At 40.6% G+C, this 20,831-nt stretch overlaps 6 protein-coding genes across 6 annotated transcripts; all 6 read left to right on the top strand.

Annotated features, from left to right (window-relative positions):
• Positions 1-491: 491 nt before the first annotated feature.
• Positions 492-1,262, top strand: TM35_000191150 (uncharacterized protein; the record flags this gene model as incomplete). Its single annotated transcript, XM_029026613.1, has 1 exon — positions 492-1,262. One exon carries the CDS (start codon positions 492-494, stop codon positions 1,260-1,262), a length of 771 nt encoding a protein of 256 aa, XP_028881937.1.
• A 3,016-nt stretch (positions 1,263-4,278) lies between these two features.
• TM35_000191140 (uncharacterized protein) lies at positions 4,279-8,061 on the top strand (the record flags this gene model as incomplete). Its single annotated transcript, XM_029026612.1, has 1 exon — positions 4,279-8,061. The coding sequence occupies one exon, from the start codon at positions 4,279-4,281 to the stop codon at positions 8,059-8,061; it is 3,783 nt and encodes a 1,260-aa protein (XP_028881936.1).
• Positions 8,062-9,477: 1,416 nt separating this feature from the next.
• Positions 9,478-10,491, top strand: TM35_000191130 (uncharacterized protein; the record flags this gene model as incomplete). Its single annotated transcript, XM_029026611.1, has 1 exon — positions 9,478-10,491. One exon carries the CDS (start codon positions 9,478-9,480, stop codon positions 10,489-10,491), a length of 1,014 nt encoding a protein of 337 aa, XP_028881935.1.
• A 3,818-nt stretch (positions 10,492-14,309) lies between these two features.
• On the top strand, positions 14,310-15,785 carry TM35_000191120 (sister chromatid cohesion protein DCC1; the record flags this gene model as incomplete). Its single annotated transcript, XM_029026610.1, has 1 exon — positions 14,310-15,785. The coding sequence occupies one exon, from the start codon at positions 14,310-14,312 to the stop codon at positions 15,783-15,785; it is 1,476 nt and encodes a 491-aa protein (XP_028881934.1).
• Positions 15,786-16,231: 446 nt separating this feature from the next.
• Positions 16,232-17,920, top strand: TM35_000191110 (uncharacterized protein; the record flags this gene model as incomplete). The annotated part of the gene is made up of 1 exon (XM_029026609.1): positions 16,232-17,920. The coding sequence occupies one exon, from the start codon at positions 16,232-16,234 to the stop codon at positions 17,918-17,920; it is 1,689 nt and encodes a 562-aa protein (XP_028881933.1).
• A 1,335-nt stretch (positions 17,921-19,255) lies between these two features.
• Positions 19,256-20,542, top strand: TM35_000191100 (uncharacterized protein; the record flags this gene model as incomplete). The annotated part of the gene is made up of 1 exon (XM_029026608.1): positions 19,256-20,542. One exon carries the CDS (start codon positions 19,256-19,258, stop codon positions 20,540-20,542), a length of 1,287 nt encoding a protein of 428 aa, XP_028881932.1.
• Positions 20,543-20,831: the final 289 nt, after the last annotated feature.

Here is a 20,831-nt window from a genome sequence, read left to right as displayed (position 1 = left end):
TGGAGGCCAAGTCGTGAAAAGAGAAAATGTGTGAGGAAATGATAAAGAAAACAAAAAAAAAAAGAAAAAAAAAACACACACACATATGGAGATTCAGTTAATAAATAGGTATGTTTCTGTGCATGTGTGTGTGTGTGTGTGAATTCAACGATAAGGCCAAGCGTGGCCAAATATGAGAGTTTTTTTGTGTAAGTAAGTCCAGTAAATAAGACATAAAATCAAGGAAATCCCTTTACTTTTTTTTCGATTAAGCAACATATGTTTCTTCTACCAAAAAATCCATTTTTTTTTTTTTCTTCCCTTATTCCTGCAGTTGTGTCTTGCTTTTTTTATTTTTGCTTTTACTCTTTATATTATTTTTCCCTTTTTTTTTCTCTTTCTCTCTATGCAATCATATTACCCTGGTGCCCGTACCAAAGAGATCCCACTAGAGTCAACCAACTCACATACTACCCACGACATATTAACCACTACTACCACAAAATAACACTATGAACGCGCCAGAGAGGAACGGTAATCACACCACCATTGTTGATCAAGTGAATCAATGCGTCGAGACGGGCCGCAATGCCGTCACTTCAGCGAAGCAACGCGTATTGGAACGCGCAGAAGCGGGACGCGAGCGTGCGGGAGAACTCGCGCAGGCCGGACGTGAACAACTCGATGGAGCTATTCAAAGTGCAGCCCGCGTGCGGGCAGTGGCAGACGAGTATGTGGAGAATGGGAAACGAGTGCTGCAAGAGGCCCGTGAAACTGCAAAGAATACAGTTGAGCCACTCGTTGATAACGCCCGCACACTCGCAGAAACTTCCACGAAGCGAATTGAGGAAACACGTGCCGCGGTGCAGACGTCTCTTACGAACGTTGTGAACACCTCACGTCCGCGTTTTGAGGAGCTCCGGACAAGCAGCACGAATGCATTGAAGACCCGCGACCCGCATCTTCTTGTTTCCGTGGCAGCGCAGTTTGTCGCTTTTGTACTTTTTGTCCTCAACCTCCTCGTGGTGGAGTTGTGCAAAGTGAAGCGGGTGAAGTCGGCTGTGGTGTACGTGCAGGAGTCGACGCTGACGAAGAAGGCCGTTGATTTTGTGAAGTGGGTGGATGTCCCCCGCAGAGTTGAGAGCGTCCCGTTTGTGGGCAAACGTCTGGTCTCCGTCGCGACGACATTTGTGGAGGAAGTCAAGGCAAACATGGCACCAAAAGTGGTGGAGAGGAGGAGGGAGAGGGAAAGGAAGAGGGCGTCAATAGAGAAGGAGAAATAAAATGAGAGAGAGAAATAGAGAGAGATACTCAAACCATAGTATACGCGTGGGTGTGAAGGTGTCCTCCCACACATTTGGAATAATGGTGCAAATGATCAGCAGTAGCAATAACAACGAGAAGAACGCAAGTTAACCATTAAAGAAGAAAAAAAAAAAAAAAAGCTCCATCAGGGATGGATTGAGAACAGTGGATTGAAATGGAAGTGAACATGATTAGTATTTTAAAGAAAAAAAACAAAACAAAAAACAAAAAAGAAAATGAACTTTGTGGATAGTGTGAGATGAGTAGAAAAGGTATATGCGTTTATATGGGTAGTACTCCGTTATTTTTCTGGGAGAATGAAAAGAATAAAAAAAAAAGCTATATACATATTTGTATATGCACAGACTGTGTAGAATATGAAAAAAAAAGAAAAGAAAATGAATAAAACTGCAAAGAATCAAAAAAAAAAAAGAAAAAACGATTGCCTTAATTGACATTTAAGCTCTTAGAAGAATAATGAGTCTAATGATCACTTTTGATGTATACTGGACAAAAAACAATTAGCAACAGTAAAATCAAAGTGTTTCTAAATTGGATTATTGAGAGAAATCAACTAGTACATAAAACACAGACGTGCAGTTTTTCTATTGTCTCAGTAGAACTATTCTTGTTTTCTTTCTGTTTGTCAATATGTATGTATGTATGTACGCTTTTTTTTTTTTTTTATCTCCTTTTCACTCTCTCTCACTCTTTGTCAAAAATACTTTTTGGAGCCTTTTGTGTATCCATCAATTGAACTCTTTTATGAATGGTCTGTGCCACTAGTCCTTTTTTTTTTGTTTTTCTTTTTAGTGCGGAATGGTTATTGATACTTTTTTGCTGTTCTTTCTTTCGCATAAATGTGTGTACGCATGCATTTTTTTTTTTTTTGTTTGTTTCTTGTTGTATTTTATTTTGTTTTCGTGGGGTGCGTTTTGATCTTTTCCCACGCATCTACACAGGGATAGCCTGGGATGTATGAGTCTCCATTACTGCGTGCCTGAAAGAAAAAGAAAAGAAAAAAAAAACGATATTGTTTAGGGGCATATTCGCCAATCTTTCCCTATTGGCGTGTACGTGATGGAAGTGAATAAAGTGTTATTGATGCTAGTCTAACTTGCTGCATGAATGGATTCATTTTTGCGACGTGAAAGTCCAGCACATGAAGATTAAAAAAAAAAAGAAAAAAAGAACAAGAAACAAAGTACACAATAGTAATGATAAAGAGGTAAAAAAAAAAAAAAAAAAGAAATGAGTATTGGTAAGAATTTGACAGCAAAAGGTAGAAGATGAAAAAGAAAAAGAAAAAAGATCATTCTTCACGCCTACATCTATATGTTCTTTATATAATTTCTTCCTTTTTTTCATGGGTGTGTTGCTTAAATCAGATTTCTTTTGTGTTTTTTTTTTTCTGTTCTTGTTGCTGCCGCCACACTACATGTATACGGAATTGTATGGAATATTCCCTTAGTTAGGGAGACCTCTGTCACCGTCCTTATATACGTATGTACAGGTATATTTCTTTATGTATATATATATATATATATATATATATATATTTCACTGGCAGACTCTTTTGAAGGAGGTGTACTTTCTCTCTCTGTCTGAGTGTGTATGTAGACAGTACAGGGAAGTTCTATACAATAGTTAAAAGCAAAAAAAAGAAAAAGAAGAAAAAAAAAATGTGAGGCTCGTGAGCGCAGTGATTCGTACAGAAGGGAAAAATAGAAGGGAGAGACAAAGCGAAGTATTATAATGTTAGTAAAAACAAAACAAAACGAGAAAGAAAAAAAAAAAGGATAAAAAATAAAAATCTGAGGGACTGCAGAAAATCACGGTCCTTGTCCAAAGGGAACATTTCACTCTTGTCATTCTTTTGATCATTAAGTATCTGCTCATACGTTTGTTTTTTTACCACTACTACGAGTACTGATACTATTTATCAATCGTCTAATGTAGTGTATATCACACAGGATCTTAATTTACAAGAAACATTGGAAAAGGTGAGGAAAGTTTTTTGTAAAAAAAAAAAAAAGAAGAGAAGAGAAGAGGTTTTTATTCTCTGGATACCTTTCTACATGTTTGTAATTCTCCGTGAGTGTGTTTAGTTGTCACCCAGTCGAGCAGAAGAAGGAACCATTGTACGAATAAGAGAAGAAATAAAGTAGAGTCAAAAGAATATCATTACACAAAGAAGTCTGCAAATACTTCAATACGGGCTCTGTGTGTATACTTTGTTTTTCGTACAAATCGAATATAAACAGAAGAAGGCTCGACGGCAGCAGCGAAGAAAGCCAAGTATGAGAAAGGGAAATAAGTGACAATAAAATGATATTTTAAGATCAAAAGAAACGAAAAAATGACAAGAAAAACTATGTCCAAACTTATTTTGTTCTTTTTTTCCCCCTTTATTTGTTGAGCGTTTTTTTTTTTTTTTTTGTGGTGTTTATTGATTTTTTTCTTTTTTGTTCCTTTCATATATATATATATATATATATATATATATATTCCTGATATACACACGGTTTCAAATATGTGAAACTGAGTGGAAATGCACTTCAATGTAAGAGTGCATATATTATCTATTCTTTCTCTCTCTCTCTTTGAGGCACTCCTTTCTCTGTTTTTTTTTTTATTATTATTATTCTTTTTGTTTGTATTTCTTTATTTTTTATTTTTTGTTTGATTTTATATAGTTCTCTTCCCGGGCGGTGTTGCTGAGTGCAAACCCCACGCGTATTATCACGTGAGAAGGAGAAAGGAAGTAACAAAGATAAACTCATAGATAGGAAAATATACGGTAGTTTGTGGACTCCTGATCTATTGACTACTTCTTTTATTATTATTATTATTATTATTATTATTATTATTATTATTATTATTATTATTATTATTATTATTATTATTGGGTGAGGTGAGGAAACATAGTTACCCTTTTCGCAGGTAACAGCAGGCATAGACAACTAACTAACAAAAGGAAAAAAAAAAAAAAAAATGCAGCAGCACAATAATGCAGGAAACTCATCACCTGTTCCACGCCGACGCACAGTAAGTTCAGATGGATCAACATCAACAACAACATACACCGCCTCTGGTAGTGACACAAAGCCATACGTTGGCAGCAGCGGCAGTAATAGTAGTAGTAGTAACAGTAACAGTAACAGCAGTTATAGTTACAGCTACAGCTACACAGGTTCACAGAGTGGCACAGGAACAGAGAATACATCCCCATCCCCAAGGGATAATAAACAGAAGAGTGGGGCAGCACCACAACTACTATCAATGCTGCAACGACAAAAAGAACAACGACAACAACTGCTTCCCCCGCGTGCACCTCGTCTGGCTCTAGGTAATGTCTCCTCTGGGGAGGGATATCAGAGTCCCCCAAAGGAGTCTAAGGAAGGTGTATCTAAATCCGTTTCAACCTCTTCTGGAAGTTACGGTGATAGTGGCAGTTATAGCTACAGCTACAGCTACACTGAAGAAGAGGAGGGGACAGAAGAAGAAGAAGATGAAGAAGATTATACCGGTAGTAACTCTAGTTATAGCTATAGCTATAGTTACAGTGATGAACCCACCGATCCCACTGGAGACACTGTTCCACCTAATAAAGGGAATAAAGGTAAACGTGAAGAAGTTTCATCAGTGACAGTATCTTCATACTCTGGACAGGATAGCGCAACGACTGGTGAGAGTAGCAGTGGGAGTTACACCACCGAGTCCTACACCGGTTCTACCGGTGATAGCAGCGGCAGTGGTAGTTACACAGGCTCTTACAGTGTTACGGACAGCAGTGATGGCTATAGCTACAGCTATAGTTACTCCACAAGTGGACCTACAGTTTCTGGTACAGGATCAACAGCAACAACAACAACATCAGGAACAAGGAGTTCAGAGTTTACCACAGACTCTTCTTCAGGCACAGGTCAAGGGTATACAGACAGCATAACGCGTTCCACAGGTGAAGATTCATACAGCTACTCTTACTACTCCTATTCTTACAGCGGCAAGGATACAACAAGCTCTGGACCTCATCGGTATAGCTCTACCCTTACTACAGAGTCAGAAGATTCCGAAATGAGTTTAACGGCAAGTGACACACGCACGGGAAGTGGTTCTTCTTCTTCATATTCAAAGAGTCACCGTTTGCATAAGGATTTGCCACCACTGTACCCTGATATAAGGAGTTCGAAGGCGTTGACAACCTCAACTTCAACCTCAACTGGAACTACTACTACTGCTACTGCTACCCCCAGTACTACCACCACTTCGCTTATAAGGGATGACGGGAGTAGTTGGCACAGTTACAGTGATGAGATCTCCCGTAGTGGTAGCACAACAGTGGCTACAACAAGCACCGGAAGGTCTAGTCGTTCATCAACTGCGATAGGCGCTACAGAGTCTGTGCAGGTGCGTGAAGTGCTTACACTTTGTGCACCATCAGAGGAAGCTCCACGCATTCGAGCACTACCCCATACTTGTCTCATACCTTATGGTTCTGTGAACGACACAGTTGCACAATTTGTAGATCGTCTTTCAGATGTACAAATTGATGTGCTACGTAAAGAAGCGCAGGAGAAGGCGGCAGCAGCAGCAGCAGCTGAAGAAGGAAAGAAGGAAAAATCAAAGTCGAAAAAAAAGAAAGAGAGTGTTAAGGTCAAAACTAGTTCAGGTAAAGAAGAGATTCAAGAAAAAGAAGAAAAAAATAAGCCACTTGTTATTTCAACGGATGTTCCAGCTGGATGTTTTATTAAAAAGAGTGTTAAATTTGCTCTTAAGGCAGTTGGTGTGGAAACAACAGAAGAACGGGCTTTGATTTTAAAGAGTCTTACGTTGCCTTTGCAGCATGATGCCTTATTAACACTGTTAAACAACCAAGCACATCAATGCCTTTTTCAACGTATCAGATCCATGTTTTGTGCACATGATAGATTTATGTCAGGTGAGGTTTCGCTAAATGTGACACTAGATATTTTTCGTCGATGTGGCATTGCACACCGTAACGTTGGGGACTTTACATTAAGTTTACATTCTTTGTCTCCAAAGGCACGCTATCCAATGGTCTGTGTGACACAACGAAGTCTGTTAACGAATCCCACTACTAACACTACTCCTAATGGAGAGAATACACCACCGTTGGAGTCTCAAATCAATGAGGTAACGTTAGATGTGTGTAGCAGTGCACTGCGTGCGGGTGGTGTAAATGTTTGTTGGGATGAAGAAGGTGGTGATCTCTACGTGGGGAATCTTCCTGTGATTAAAATGGTTGGAACACCCCGTAGTACTGCGCGGTATATATTACAACAACTTGAGGCAATGATTCATGTATGCCTTTCTGTGGAAGCCTGTACTGTAAATGATCCAACTTCACTCTCCCATGTTCTCTACACCCCACTGCTTACCGCACTGTTCTCTTCACCCCCGAGTGCTTTCCCTAATGCGAAGTCTGTTATTGTTGAGAATGCCCTCGCAACTCTACTGAAACCCATACAACAGCTTGAGCGTTTGGCCACACATCATCGCATTCAGGAGCGGTATTTGGGTAGTGGTGAGGATACTCTCTTGCGGGACACAATTCCAAATCGACAGGAGGATATGGCTCTTTTGATTATGCAAGAAGAGCAATATCAAGAAAAACAACAATATGCACAACACGGTATTGTTGACTGGATGCCTAAAATTGCTGCTAGTGGCGATAAATTTGAGACTATTTCTGCACAGACTGTGAATGACGTGCATTATGATGTGAGTCTCAAGAAACTGCGAATTGCAGAGGCAGTGCCTGCTGATGCTCGTTGCTATTGTCTTGTGAGCGCGCGAAAGAAGTCGAGTGGTGAATGGATGCGTGCGGTTGTGGTTCCTGTTGTAAGTGTGAAACCATCAAAGAAGGGTGGTTTTAAGTGGACGTTTGGGGAAAATGAAACTGACCGCATTTTCTTCGCAGGAAGCAAAACGGACACACTGTACATTGAAGCATGTTACGATGTAAGTGATGGAGTGACGAGAGAAGGAGGAATTGGTGGTGAAGAAATATTGACGTGGTGTGCTGGTCACGCGGTGATTGTTTGCAGTAGTGCGAAGAGTGGCACCTTCTCTGTTATGCACGGTAGTTTAATTCCCGATAATAATAATGATAATAATAATAATAATAATAATAATACTGCAACCGAAAGCAAACTTGTTGAGCCGTCCAAAGGATTTTTCTGCTGTTTTCGCCGCAAGCAAAATGCGGCTGCTGCTAAATCCCTCACGATTGCAATTCGGTCTCTGCGGGCGAATTCACTTTCGCCGCGTGAAAGTCTTCCAAGTCGTTGTCTTGCACTGCGCCGCCACGTACCGCTGATGGCACAAATGCGGGATGCCATCGTGAATGCCTCTTTTGACCATAAAAATAACAACAACGATAATAACAATAGTAAGAATAAGAACAAGAGCAAGAGCAAGAATGACGTGAACACTACTGCGTTGCAACCACCGCCGCTGCATGTACTGCGGCAGCAGCAGGTGCAGTGCTGCTTCACTGTGGCGGCCCACACAGTTCTCATGGATGTACTCGCAACACTGTGGGACCGCACACTGCGCGGGAAGATGGGGGCAAAGCCAAAGAACACAGAACAAAAACAAAAGGCGTTACTCACTTTGGCGTCGAAGATTGCTGCTGTACATAATAATATTGGCGAAGAACAGGATGCTATTGTGAATATTGTGGCTCGTGGGGCTTCTATACCTGGTCCGCTGAACTCACAACAGGCACCACAAAGACCAATCTACGTTTAATGTATTTTGTGTCTTTTACAATAATGTCTCAAGCAGTATTCTTTTTTTTTTTTTTCCTTTTTTTCTGTAGGCTCATTTATATCGTTTGTGAGTTTTTATTATTATTTGGCTGTATATGTGTTCAATGGACATGGTGATGAACAAATATAGTCCCATAGAACCGTGAGAGAGAGAGAGAAAGAGAAAGGTGATGTTGATGGTTTTCTGACATTGTACAGCTGCTGCTGCTGTTATGGTATTTCTTGTGCGGATCAAGAAGTCAATAGAAAATTATCTTTCTCTTTCTCTCTCTCTTTCAAAGAAGCATATATATATATATATATATATATATGTCTGTGTCCTTCTCTGTATGTATGTATGTGTGTGTGTGTGTATTTTCGCAAACGTACATGAGGACATGTATAGATAAGTACAGTAACAGTGGAGAAAAAAAAAAAAGAAGGGTGTGGGGAAATCTGCTACTGTTTATTTTTCTTTTATCCATATGATTTTTTTTTAATGGTATTTTCCTTGAAATAGCCCAGCGTGCATACATAAAGGATTGTATCTATGTATACACAGATATACGTAGATACATGAACTAAAGAATAGAAGGAAGAAAGAAATAATAATAAAAAAAACCACTTGTTTTTGTATATCCCAGTGAGAAAGAAGTAGTATTTGTCTAAAGTAGGACAAGTGTGGAGTAGTACAAACGAAAGTTATTGGTAATATGACTGTATAGTTAAAGTAACACTTTGGTGATATTATAATCTGCATAGAAATACTTGTCTCTACACAGTTTTCTATTTTACCCTTTGTTCTCATTTCTAGTGGTTCATTCAACAGGGAAACTTGCACATTTATATACTCGCACAAATAAACATATATTTTCTCTCTGTGTGTGAAGGAGGTAATAATTAAAAAAAAAAGAGATAAATAGGGTTACACGCTCTTGAAACGAAACGACGAAAAGAAAAAAAAAGGTGTTGTATTGTTTTGATAGGAGGTACAATACACGACAAAAGAACGAAAGTGATATTTCTTTCATTAGTTTAACCAAGTGTTACTTTGGCCTTTACTGTAGCAGTGACAGCAAGAGCAACACACAACTAACGCAACAAAAAAAAAGAGTAATTAGGAAAGGAGAAGTAAAGAAGAAATAAAAGATACCAAACTGAAAAATTGAGAAAAATCAAAAAGAAAAAAAGAAAATAGGTTTTCATTTTGATTATTATTGTCCAAAAGAAACAGAAAGAAAAAAAAAAGAGAAAAGAAGTTCTTTCTCTCTATAGTGAAGAAAACCATAAGGAAGAAAGAAGCCAATTTGTAACCCAAGTAATAGCTTGAGTTTCTGTCCGATATATATATATATTCTACTATAGTTAGTGTGGATAGGCACGTCATTTGGTGTGTGTATTTGTTTCTGGACGAACGATGTTGTCTGGTTCCTTTTCACGGCCGGCTGCAACGCACGTGGAGGCGCTCGATCATCTCAGCACAAAACTCCGCATTCCACTCACGGCGGTGGAGCCGACAAACGCGCAGCTCGACGACGGCCTCGTGCCGGGCGTCTGCCGCCTGTACCTCGAGGGCCGCTGCCGGCAGGGCGCGCGGTGTTTTCAGGTGCACGTGCAGCGCGATGTGTTGGAGGCGCTGCGCCGCGAGGCCCTCGAGACGCCGTCGTGTTGCCACCGCCACGGGGCGCCGTGCAACTTCGAGGGGCTGCCGTTTAATCTCGCGGTGAACATCGGCCCCACCGCCGTTGGGCTCCACTCGCTCTGCCCGACCAACTGCCTGTGGGGGCTGTACAGCGAGCATGGGGAGAATGAGCTGAACGTGCCGAAGGGACGCGTCTGCAGGGAACACCGACGCGGTCTGTGCAGATTCGGAGAGGAGTGCGGCTTCCTCCACATTTGCAGGGAAATACCGCTTGAGGGGGATGAGTACATCAGCGCGACGCCAGTACCCATCCCACGTGTAAATGGAAGAGGAGGAATACACAACAACAACAGTGCCACCGCTAACACCATGAATAACGGCCGCAGCAGCCGCAACAGCAATTGTGATCTCACAGCCCCCTGTGGCAGCCACTCACTGCACCTCTGTGGAAGTCATGCAGAGGAAATTAACCACGCCGCACAATCCTTCAATGCGAACAGCTTTAATGCGGCCAGTTATAATAACGGTCACTATAATGGCACTCTTAATGCACACTACGGTGGTACAAACCAGAGCAGTTCCTTCTTGGGTGCGGACAGTGGATGCGGCTCTATGGGCAGTATGGCACGTAGTCGTCAGTCTTTCAGTTACCGCATGAAACAAATGAGTAGTGAAGGAGAGGGGATGTTCAGAGGACCATTGCTACGTCCACTTGGTGCCCCACCGGCTCAAACCTCACCGCATTATCAACGGCACAATCCTTACGGAGATGCCTCCTCATTCCAGTAAATAAGGAGGAAATATCAGTGTGTTAATAAATATTAGAAATAGTAATAATAAAAGATGGATATCTATATATTTATTTATATAGTTTTGTGTTCATGTTATATATTTTGGTAATGTTACTGGGAGGTATGTAATGAAGCAACAGCAGTACTTCTTTTTCTTCGTCCTTTACATATAAGAAGATGGGAAATCACATATTAATTCGACTGTCGACTTTTTTCAGTTTATCCCATATGCCCAAATGAAAAGAGGATTTGTTTTTGTGGAGGGTATATGATTCTAACGAGGATAGAATGGAGGCTGATATTCTGCTTCTCTTTATAAGGATCCCCGGTCATCCTAAGCAGATATGCTTGGATAAAGAACCGAAAGAATTAACATGATAATGGTCTAGGCCTTGATAAAGAAAAAAAAAAAATAGTAGAAAAAAGAAATGAAAAAAAAAAGGAAGAAAAAAAAAAAAAAAACGATTCCCTTTAAGCCACAGTATAGTGCCTGGTGTATAAACAAGCTTCTTAAGGTACCATTTCTCCAAAGTGTAATCTTTGGAGAGGGAAGAGCTGAACTAAATGCAATAGTAGTAGATAACCAAAAGACCTTAACAATGCAGTCAAAAGAAATAAATGTACATCTACGGTTTTTTTTATTCACCGGATGGCGTGATGAAATAGTGTGGTTGTAGAAATAAGATTAGGAAAGGGGGATTAAAAAAAAAATAAATAAAAATAATAGTAATAATAAAAATAATAATCTTGTATTTACGTATGAACCCATAGTTACAGGGATGTGTAAAGGTGAGAACACACACTGTCGTTTTCATTATGCCGCAGAAGGGGTGATGTGAATTGGACAAGTTTTTTTTTTATATTATTATTATTATTATTATTATTATTATTATTATTATTATTATTATTATAGTTAATGAGACCAGTCCGCTTTCTGACGGGGTCTCTACTCGAATTCAAAAAAAGGGAGAAAATAGCCATTTACAACGAGAAGCTGGAGAAAAACCCGTAAAAATATATACAAAAAACGATAACCGTGAAAAAAAAAAAGGTTATATACATAAAGAAGAAGAATTAATAAAAAAAAGAGGGGTGAAATCAATAAAATCCGTTCTAGTTTTTTTTTTTTTTTTTTTTTTTTTTTTTTTTTTTACTCTACAGTTAACCGTGTGTTTTTATTTTCAGGTGTATTTGTGTAAACTAAGTGTGAGTAGTTCTTCTATGCTCTTTCTTATTATTAGCATAACTTTTTAGCTCTTTGTAGCTGCGCAGCCATGCACAAATATAATCCTACTGTTCTTTTAAGGCTGGGGAGAGAGAAAGTAGAAGAGGAAGAGGAAGGTTATTTCCCTGTTTTTTTTTCCTTCATAGATTTTTCTTTTTTTTTTCTTTTTAAATCTTTATATAATTATCTTTTCTATTCGAGGATGTAATCTATGATCCTCTTCAATTTCTTTGTTTTTCTGTGTTTTCTTCTGTACCGTTTTTTTTACAGTAATAACCTTCACTTATTGTTCAGGACAAACAGATACTCATACATTCTTTCATGTTTATGTACATCTGTGTGGTCGTTGATCATGTTTACTTTCCACCGCAATTATACTACTTACGTGCACAAAAACAAAGCAATCAAACAAAGAGTACATATGTGAACAAAAATCAGGATGAAACAGAAAAAATAATGAAAAGATGACGATGCGAGAGACAAAAGGGTGATGGATGGAGTGAACCTGTAGTGATGTTTCGTTTTTTTTTTTTTCTGTTCTTTTTTTTTTTTTTTTTGTTTGTTTATTTCTGGCATTTTTATATTTATTGCTGCTCCTCTTTTTTGTGCCGTGTGTGTTTTTTTTTTCTTTTTTTTTTCCTTATTATGTTTTTTGTTTGTTTGTTTGTTTTTGCCGAGAGGTGATATAATTCTTATGTTTTTGTACACGCCTTCCGTGGCGACACCCACCAACACCCGTGTACGCACACTCTGCTGATATTGAAAATAACTCTCTTAATGCGTACGTGGCGGGGGTGTGTGCTCGAAGGAAAGGAATGAAATCACTGTCAAGGTTTTTTTTTTTTTTTTTTTTTCTGTTCTTGGTTTTATTGCAACACTTACTGCTATTCATTTTTCATTTGTTTGTGTTGTATTTATTCAACTTAACTTTGTGATTTCTTTTCTTTTCTTTATTTGGTACAGGGCAGCAGGAGTGATCAAATGAGTGGATAAGAGTAAGTTATGAAGAACAAATAAGGTGCTGCAATTGATCAGGATATAAGGTATAAATGGTTAACATCTTTTAAAGAAATAAAGAGACTGAAGGCTTTATTTTTCTCATTTTAGATATTTTTGTTTTTTGTTTTTTTCTGTATGTGTTTTTTTGTTTTATTTATTTATTTATTTTACCGCCCAGTTATCAATTCATTCTTTTTTCTTCCTTTTGTTATCTTTATATATATCTGCTCATATATGCATTTGTTTTTGTATCACGCGTAATGTTCTCTCTTCTCTTTTCATCTTATTCTTTCCTAATTCGCATTCCTGTATTCTACATCTGATGTGATGATAATAATCAAAATAATAATATATCAAGAATAGGAGATACTCCAGGCATATATATATATATATATATATATATGGGTAAAAACACGAAATAAAGGTTCAAAACGGTAATTAGAGGCAATAGAGATGAATGTACAAAAAATTGGGCCGCACAAAAAGAAAGGAAATCACATATTCTGCATAATTATCAGCGAAAACAATGGCAACAATATCATGGAATAGAAAAAAAAAAAGAAATGAATAACGTGATACTGGCGAAGATGTATTCTCATCGTTAATAAATTCAAAAGTATTTTTGCCTCATTTTTCTTGGAAGTGTATGGGAAGAAAAAGAGAAAAAAAAAATAGTCAACTTGTATGGGACATACGATGAGTGACTCTCATTTACTCTTTCTTTTTTCATTATTATCGTCCTTTTATCGTTCTATCTATCTCTTTTTTTTCACCCCATTGTACGCGTATGTGTGTGTATGTGGCTGTATTTGTTTTTGGCCTTTCAGAGATTGAGAGGAAAAGTAGGGGATAACAGCAGTACACTGGGGATGCGTCTATGAGCGAGGTTAATTACCGAAAAAGTATAATAATTTCAAAGGAAGTTAGAAGGAAAGGAAATCACTCATTTAGTGTCCCATAGGTTGAAGAGAGAAGCATAGACCTAAATACAGGTTGGCGTGTATATTCCCATTCAGAGAGAAAGAAAGAAAAAGATAGTTTTAAGGGAGTAAGACGATGATTGAAGCTGACTAGGAGCCTTTTTTCCCCCTTATTGTTTTGCATATTCATTTATTCATTCACTTTCCTTTTTATTATTATTATTAATCATTCGCTTTTGTATTCTGTTTTTTTCTCCATGCCACCGTTGTGGAATCTGGGCAGGAATGCAGATGATGGAAAAATAAGGAAAAAAGAGTTATATATATATATATATATATATATATATACATACGTATATACGTATGACACTGTGGATGCGAGTGTAGACGCATCCACAGAACTCTAATGGGCGTGCTTATCAAGCCACATATGCTTTAGAAAGATTTTTTTTTTATTTCTTCCTGCTGCTGCTGCTGCTGCTGCTGCTTTTTTCCCCCCTTAACCTTTCATCTTTGTTTTCTTTATTGTTTGTATGACACAGATGCTATCGCATTCGTTACAGTACTGTCTCTATCACCCATTATTTTCCTTTTTTTTTCCTTTCTCTTTACTCTTGGTTTATGTACATTAATTCGTAGTGCCGAAGAATTCCTGTAGAATCTTTTGCAGTCATGAAGTACGTGACACTGCGATCTGACTTTGCGGATCACGGCGAGTATCGTCTGCTGGCGGTAGACCCACAGTGTGCGCAGGAGCTGAGGGAGAAGGTCACAGCACGCACACTAGAGAGAAGTGGGGAGAGTGGTTCTCTTAGGGAAAATAGCGGGGATTTTAATTATCCTCAAGAAGATGACAGGACGCTATTGATGATAAAAGGAAAAGATCAACTGCTTCTTTGCAATGGTACACAAACATTTCGTGTGCGACGTGTAGAATATTCTAATATGCTCCTTCTCGCTGAAGAACATCCAATGTCTGAAAGCGAAGCTGAAGCTTTTGCACATACCTCGCGCACAATAAACTGTACCGCAGGGTCATCTGAGTTGAAGGATAAAAAGAAGCATGTAGTAGTATGTGCAGCGGAGCGTATATTTGAGGCAAGACCCGCCCGGGCGTACCGTGATGCGTTCTTGTTACTAGAGAAGGATCCCATTACTATTGAAGAACTTGAAGCTGATGTAAACAACAGCATAGATGAGGAAAACTTCCTGCAGGACACTGCTGCTGCTGCTGCTTCTGTAGTAGCATCGCCAGTCGTCAGGAATAAAAATAGCGGCAAAAATCATCACAGACATTACACCTTTCCGGAACTCGTAGCTCTTAGTCGCTGCAGTGCACGCGAGTTGGCGGATATGCTTTCAGATGCCGGAGCTGTTGTCCACTGTGGCTGTGTTCGCCTGCTGGACCCGTCACTCCTGCGTGAGGCGCTGCAGGCGGTGCTGTTCTTCTTCGAGGGCGCCGAGTGCGCCACGTGGGAGGCGGCCGAGTCACATTTGTGCCCCGCCGTCTACACCGCCGTTGTCCTCCACGCCGTGCGGGCGGTCTTCGGGAGGCGGGATCCGCCGGCCCCGGGCGAGACCGCAGCGGCCGCCCTCCTCAACGCACGGAAAGTACTGCAGGCCCTCGCCGCCGCGACAATACTCACGGATGCGGACACGACGGCTGTAACGACAGATGATGGGGGAGATGATAGTGCGGAGGAGGGGGAGGTGCGGTCCTTTCCTTCACTTGAGTTTGAGCGCTTTTACAACGCTTGGGTCGATCGCATTCCGGCGTCCTTCTTTGCGTGCGGCGCCGCCCCGCCACGCGCAAACCCACCGGCCCTCCTCGCGCTACTGCACGGCGCTGTCATTGTCTCTGGCGAGCCCCGCCATCTCAACAGCAACGCTAACGGCAGTGTTGGTGTTAGTGTTAATGTTGGTTCAGCATCAGTTGTGTGGGCACCGCACGAGTCGCTGCCGGCCGAACTCTCCCGACGCATTCGGCGTCTCTTCGCGTTGCGTAGCGGTCGCTGGGAAGCGGCGGCGCTGCGGGCGTACGTGGAACCGCTGCTTGACCCCAGCGATACATTCGAGCACGTTGTGCTGCGATACGCAAAAGAATACCGCACCCCGCAGCAACCCGTCACATATGGCAGTCTTGCCTGACAACCACCGATCGCCGTCACCTTTGGGGTATCATCATAATGCTTTCGTTTTTGCTTCCTTATTGAGTTTTTTTTTTTTTTTTTTTTTTTTTTTTTTTCTTTCTTATGATTTGATTTCCACGTCTGATAATGTTTTTTTATTTCTTTTTTTTTCTTTTTTTTTGGACTTGTTTTTCTCTTTAGGTTTATTTCCCTCTTAATTTTATATACGCACATACGTATATATATATATATATATATATATAGTGAGAAAAAAAGAAGAGGAGTAAAGAGAGAGAGAGAGAGAGAGAGAGAGTCAAACTGTTTGTATATAATTTATATAATTTGTATAGTGTATCATACCACTTGCTATTGCAGCGTACCATTTATTTGAAAAAAAAGAAATAGTAGTATTAGAAGAATAAATAAGGTGGTAGATCTGTGTGTGTGTGTGTGGTTCATTGAATAATGTATTCTGGTGATATGTTTGGTGGGACGCAAGTTCGTGTGCAGATCAGATCTGTCCGTGGTGAAACTGTTGATTTAGCAGTTCCATCAGGTTGTACTGTTGGTCAATTGCGTAATTTTCTCATTCAAGAGTATGACTACCCGCCAACTACTCGTCTCATGTATAATACCTCCGTTGTAGGGGATGATTCTTATGTGGAGGAGTTTCCCTATGGATCACTTGTTATTGTAACTCCGGCAGATTCCAGACATATGAACTATGAGACACGGCCGCAGGCTTCACTCAGTTCATATGGGGCACAGAGACAACAACAACAGCAACAGCGGCAGCAACAACAACAACAACAGCAACAGCGGCAGCAACAACAACAACAACAGTTTGCACATCAGGAGTCGCAACGTCTTGCTCGTAATCAACAACCACAACAACAGCAACAACGTCCTACCCAAAGTACCCGTCTTCCGCAACATCAATTTTCACAACCACAACAACAGCAACAGCAACAGCAACAACAACGTCAGAACTACCGAGATAATCGTCCACAGGATCTATATCATCAACAACAACAACGACAAACGGTTCAGCAGCATACACAGCCATCTGACGGGAATTCACAATTAAGACAACAGGGGCAACAGAGAGATCATCAACAACTGTTTACCGAATCTCAGAAAACAGCAACAGCAATGTCCACGTACGCTACATCTTCTAGGATGCAAAACAGCCGGACAAGATCGAACTCCCGGCATTCTAGCGGATTAAGAACGCCACGGAGTGCCAGAGGAAAAGAACAACAAACTCGCTCTAATGAACCGGTGAAGTCAATCCCCCGTCAATCATCCCCACCCATGAGAAGCCCGTACCGCAGCACTGATACTACCTTAAATAACAGCGTTACTTCACCAGGTTCTGCCGCACTCCATCCTACTCAAAATAACTCTGGGGAAGGCGAAGCCCAGAAGGCTGAGAAGTCACGAGCTACATCTTCTGTACCAACACCCTTGCACCCTTCAAGGACACCAAGGGATGAAAATAACGAGAGCACCAATAATGATCTTAATGTTAATTCTAACATTAGTGGTGTTGACGTTGATGATGCTGGAGAGAACAATACGACACCACCTGATCAAGCTTCAGAGCCTACTAGGGGACCCCTGATACCTCTCAAATGTATTATCCCAGCACTGGACAAGAGTATTATCTTGGAGTTGCCGGAAGATGCCACCATTGGTGATCTTCTTCTGCTTGCTGTGGCACAAGAACCGCGATTAGCGGGCAGCAAAATAGTATTTCGTGGAAAGGTGTTGAGCGGCTCAGATGTGCGTCTCAGTTCCTGCGGAATTCGTAATGGTGGACCACCTTTGTCGGTAATAACATTAAATCCTAATGCGGAAGGTGTGTACACGTTATTTTTTGCATGTGGTGAGTACAGCAACACGAACAAGGTGATGCTTGTTGAGATTGAGACAGATGTGTCGAATATAGTGTCATCAATACAGGATCACGAACACCAGCAGAAGGAATTACCACTCCAGCTTCGTCGCGGTTATTACGAGGAACTGATGCGTATTTTATTTCGAACGGATAATTTACAGGATTTGGATGATGACTGGCGCCTCAGACGAAAGGACGTGGTAAAGAAAGTGACCCATATACAGGATGAACTCAATGTGGCCAACGACGCCTAAGTAATGGAAAGGTTGGAGCAGAAAAAAAAAAAAAAAAAAACCCATGAGAACCAAAAAAAAAAAAAGGGACAATGCATGAATGAGTGGATGAATAATTCAGGGAAAAGGCTGTAGATGACTTTAAGGGGGAAGAAAGTAGAATTTAAGAAATACCAAAGAGAAAGATGACACAAAATATTTGTAGCTAACACAGGAGAGCCGTATCCCTGTCTCTTTGTACTCTATATATATATATATATATATATATATATAGATATATATGTGGTCTTGGTGACACAGAAGTAGATATTGACGGGGTGATTATATTGTTTTCGCCTTATTGAATATTTGGGCCTTGTTAATAAACAGACATATGCTGAAATTATTTGACAAGGGATTCGCGGAGAAAGACTGAGAATATTGGATGGCGAAAACGTGAAAAAATACACTTGATATGAAGAGTAATATAATTTTATTTTTCGATTGCACAGTGTTTAGATTTCTTTTTTTTTTCATCCATCCAAGATCACAAGCGGTATAACAATCTATTGACATTTTAGTCCTCATTGCTAAACTTCGGCATTTATTTCATCTATTTCAACGTGGACACGATGATTATATTTGCGGTTTTGTTGTTGATCCCGCAGGCTACACGGCGAAATACCCCCATATCCAGTTTTTCTTTTCTTTCTCCTATTCCATCCTTGTGCAAAGCGGTTTACGGTGCGAAAATTGATGTGAACAAAGTGACTATTTTCTCAGTTTAATGCAAAAGGAGAATAAAATTCTCCTTTTGTTGTTCTTTTTCTGTATGTGATTTGTGTCTCATCATTTTTTTTTTTTCTTATGTGATCTTGTCTGTGTTTGCATACCACTGATTATATTTCCTATCCTTTTTATAGGTATGTAACTAATTGCATGGATAATGAGTACTTTTTTGTTTTCTTTTTTTTTTCCTTTTTTTTTTCTTAAGTTCAAGCGTTGAGATAAGTGACCTGGTTTATTTGCTTGCATAAGTCTTCTTTTTTTTTCTCTCGTTGCGTTTAAGAATAGAGTGAGAAGAAAAAAAAGTTGGGTGTGCAATTTTTAAAGGCCAAAGGTTAACAGTGGAATTAGTATCTCCCCAATTCCAGTTCTTGTGTCTTCGTTTTATTTCCTTTACTTGGCTTATCTAAAGTCTTCGCGATCGTTTCTCATTCGGTTTCCCCCTTTTTTTGCCGTTCCGCAGTATTGGGTTTACCGAACGCACCAAATCCTTGAAAAACACCGAAACATATTCACACACATATATATATATTATATTTAATATATAATATAATATAGTATAATATATACAAGCGTAGCTATTACCAAGCGATGACCAGGAAGCAGCGGCGCAACAGGCGGTGGCTGTGTGTGGATGTGCCGTCTGTGCAGGAGCTCTCGGAAACACCAGACGAAGAATTGGCACGACGCACGCTGCCGAAGGGGTTTTATTTGTGGTTTCTCATGCACGATATGCGTACCATGTACGCGGTGCTATCCGAACGTGTCTTTCTCACGCGTGGTGTGCTGGACTATCTCTACGACTATACTCGCTGGGGGCCGAATAAACTACACAGCAAGTTGTTTCTCTGCACCGAATACAACCAGCACCAGAAGTGCAGCAACGGCTTTCTCTGCCGTGAGGTGCACTGTGGGCTCAGCACGGAAAGCGCTCTGGACGCCACCGCCTTTGGTGTGTTGACCAACGCGAACGGCTGCCCGACAGCAGTGAACGCGAAGGACGGCACCTCGCGGCAGCCGCAGCAGCAACAACCGCCACCGAATGTGCTGCTGAGCCACACGCTGCACTCTCGATGGACGCCGGTGTGGGCCGCGGCAACACTTCCACGCGGCGTCACGTTCCGCGTGGCGTTGCCAAACAACCCGAAGCCTGTGGAGGAGTACGACAGCGGGTGGATCTTCGTAACGAAGGTGGTGCGTGATCACTACGAGCGACTGCTAAACAATGAGCCGCCGCTTGTTACGCTGCAGCACTGTGCCAACTTTGCGAAGAATGGGGTGTGCTGCTTCGGCCCAAGCTGTCAGTTTGTGCATGTGGTCCACTACGGTGATCCCTGCGAGATGAACACATTGGAGGATACCAATTCTGTCAGCAGTGGGAAGAGTTGCGGCAACTCATCTCCGTCCCATATTGGTAAAAAGACGAAGAGTGCTTCTATTACGGACAGTGTCGCTGAATCCTCAAAGACAAGTCGTCATGGGCTCACCTTCTCATTGCCGACATCCCCTGGGGCATCAATTACAAATCAACCACGTTTTCATGCTAGAGAAAACAACGCATATGGAAGTTCTTTGCCTAATAATCAGTATGTGCTGCTTCCACCAAATGTAATGCAAGCAGAACCATCACCTATGGGTCCTCCGAGGCCGCAACTACGTCAACAACAACAACAACCCTTTTTATCACCTGAAAGTTTATCTTGCTTTAACCCGATGGGGGCACCAGTATTCTTACTACCTGGGTCTGATCGTCTCCAGCAGCAGCAGATGCTCCTACAACAACAACAACAACAACAACAACCGGTGTATACTATTATGCTCCCTTCACCTGATGGCCAGTTGGGTCCTGTGTCGCCAATCTTTGTGATGCCGTACTAAGGAAAGAGAGGGAGAGAGATAGTACAACAAATGAACATAAATCAAGATCGATGAAGGATATGAAAGGAGGGTGGGGAAAACGCAAAGTATTCACTGTTTGCTCTTACTCCTCCTTTTTTTTTTGCTTTACTCTTTATAGGGTATGCTGCATTCTCTGTTTAAAGAAAAGAAGAACCAAAGAAAAATAGTTAGTGAAAGCGATCTTTAAGATATTTTGATCGATCGAATTCGGTGTGAAAACCCTCTGTTTATTATTATTATTATTATTATTATTATTATTATTATTATT

The sequence above is a fragment of the Trypanosoma theileri genome (genome assembly GCF_002087225.1).
Source record: "Trypanosoma theileri isolate Edinburgh chromosome Unknown TM35_Tth_19_V1, whole genome shotgun sequence".
NCBI lineage: Eukaryota > Euglenozoa > Kinetoplastea > Trypanosomatida > Trypanosomatidae > Trypanosoma > Trypanosoma theileri.
This window is presented reverse-complemented; position numbering and strand designations above follow the sequence as displayed.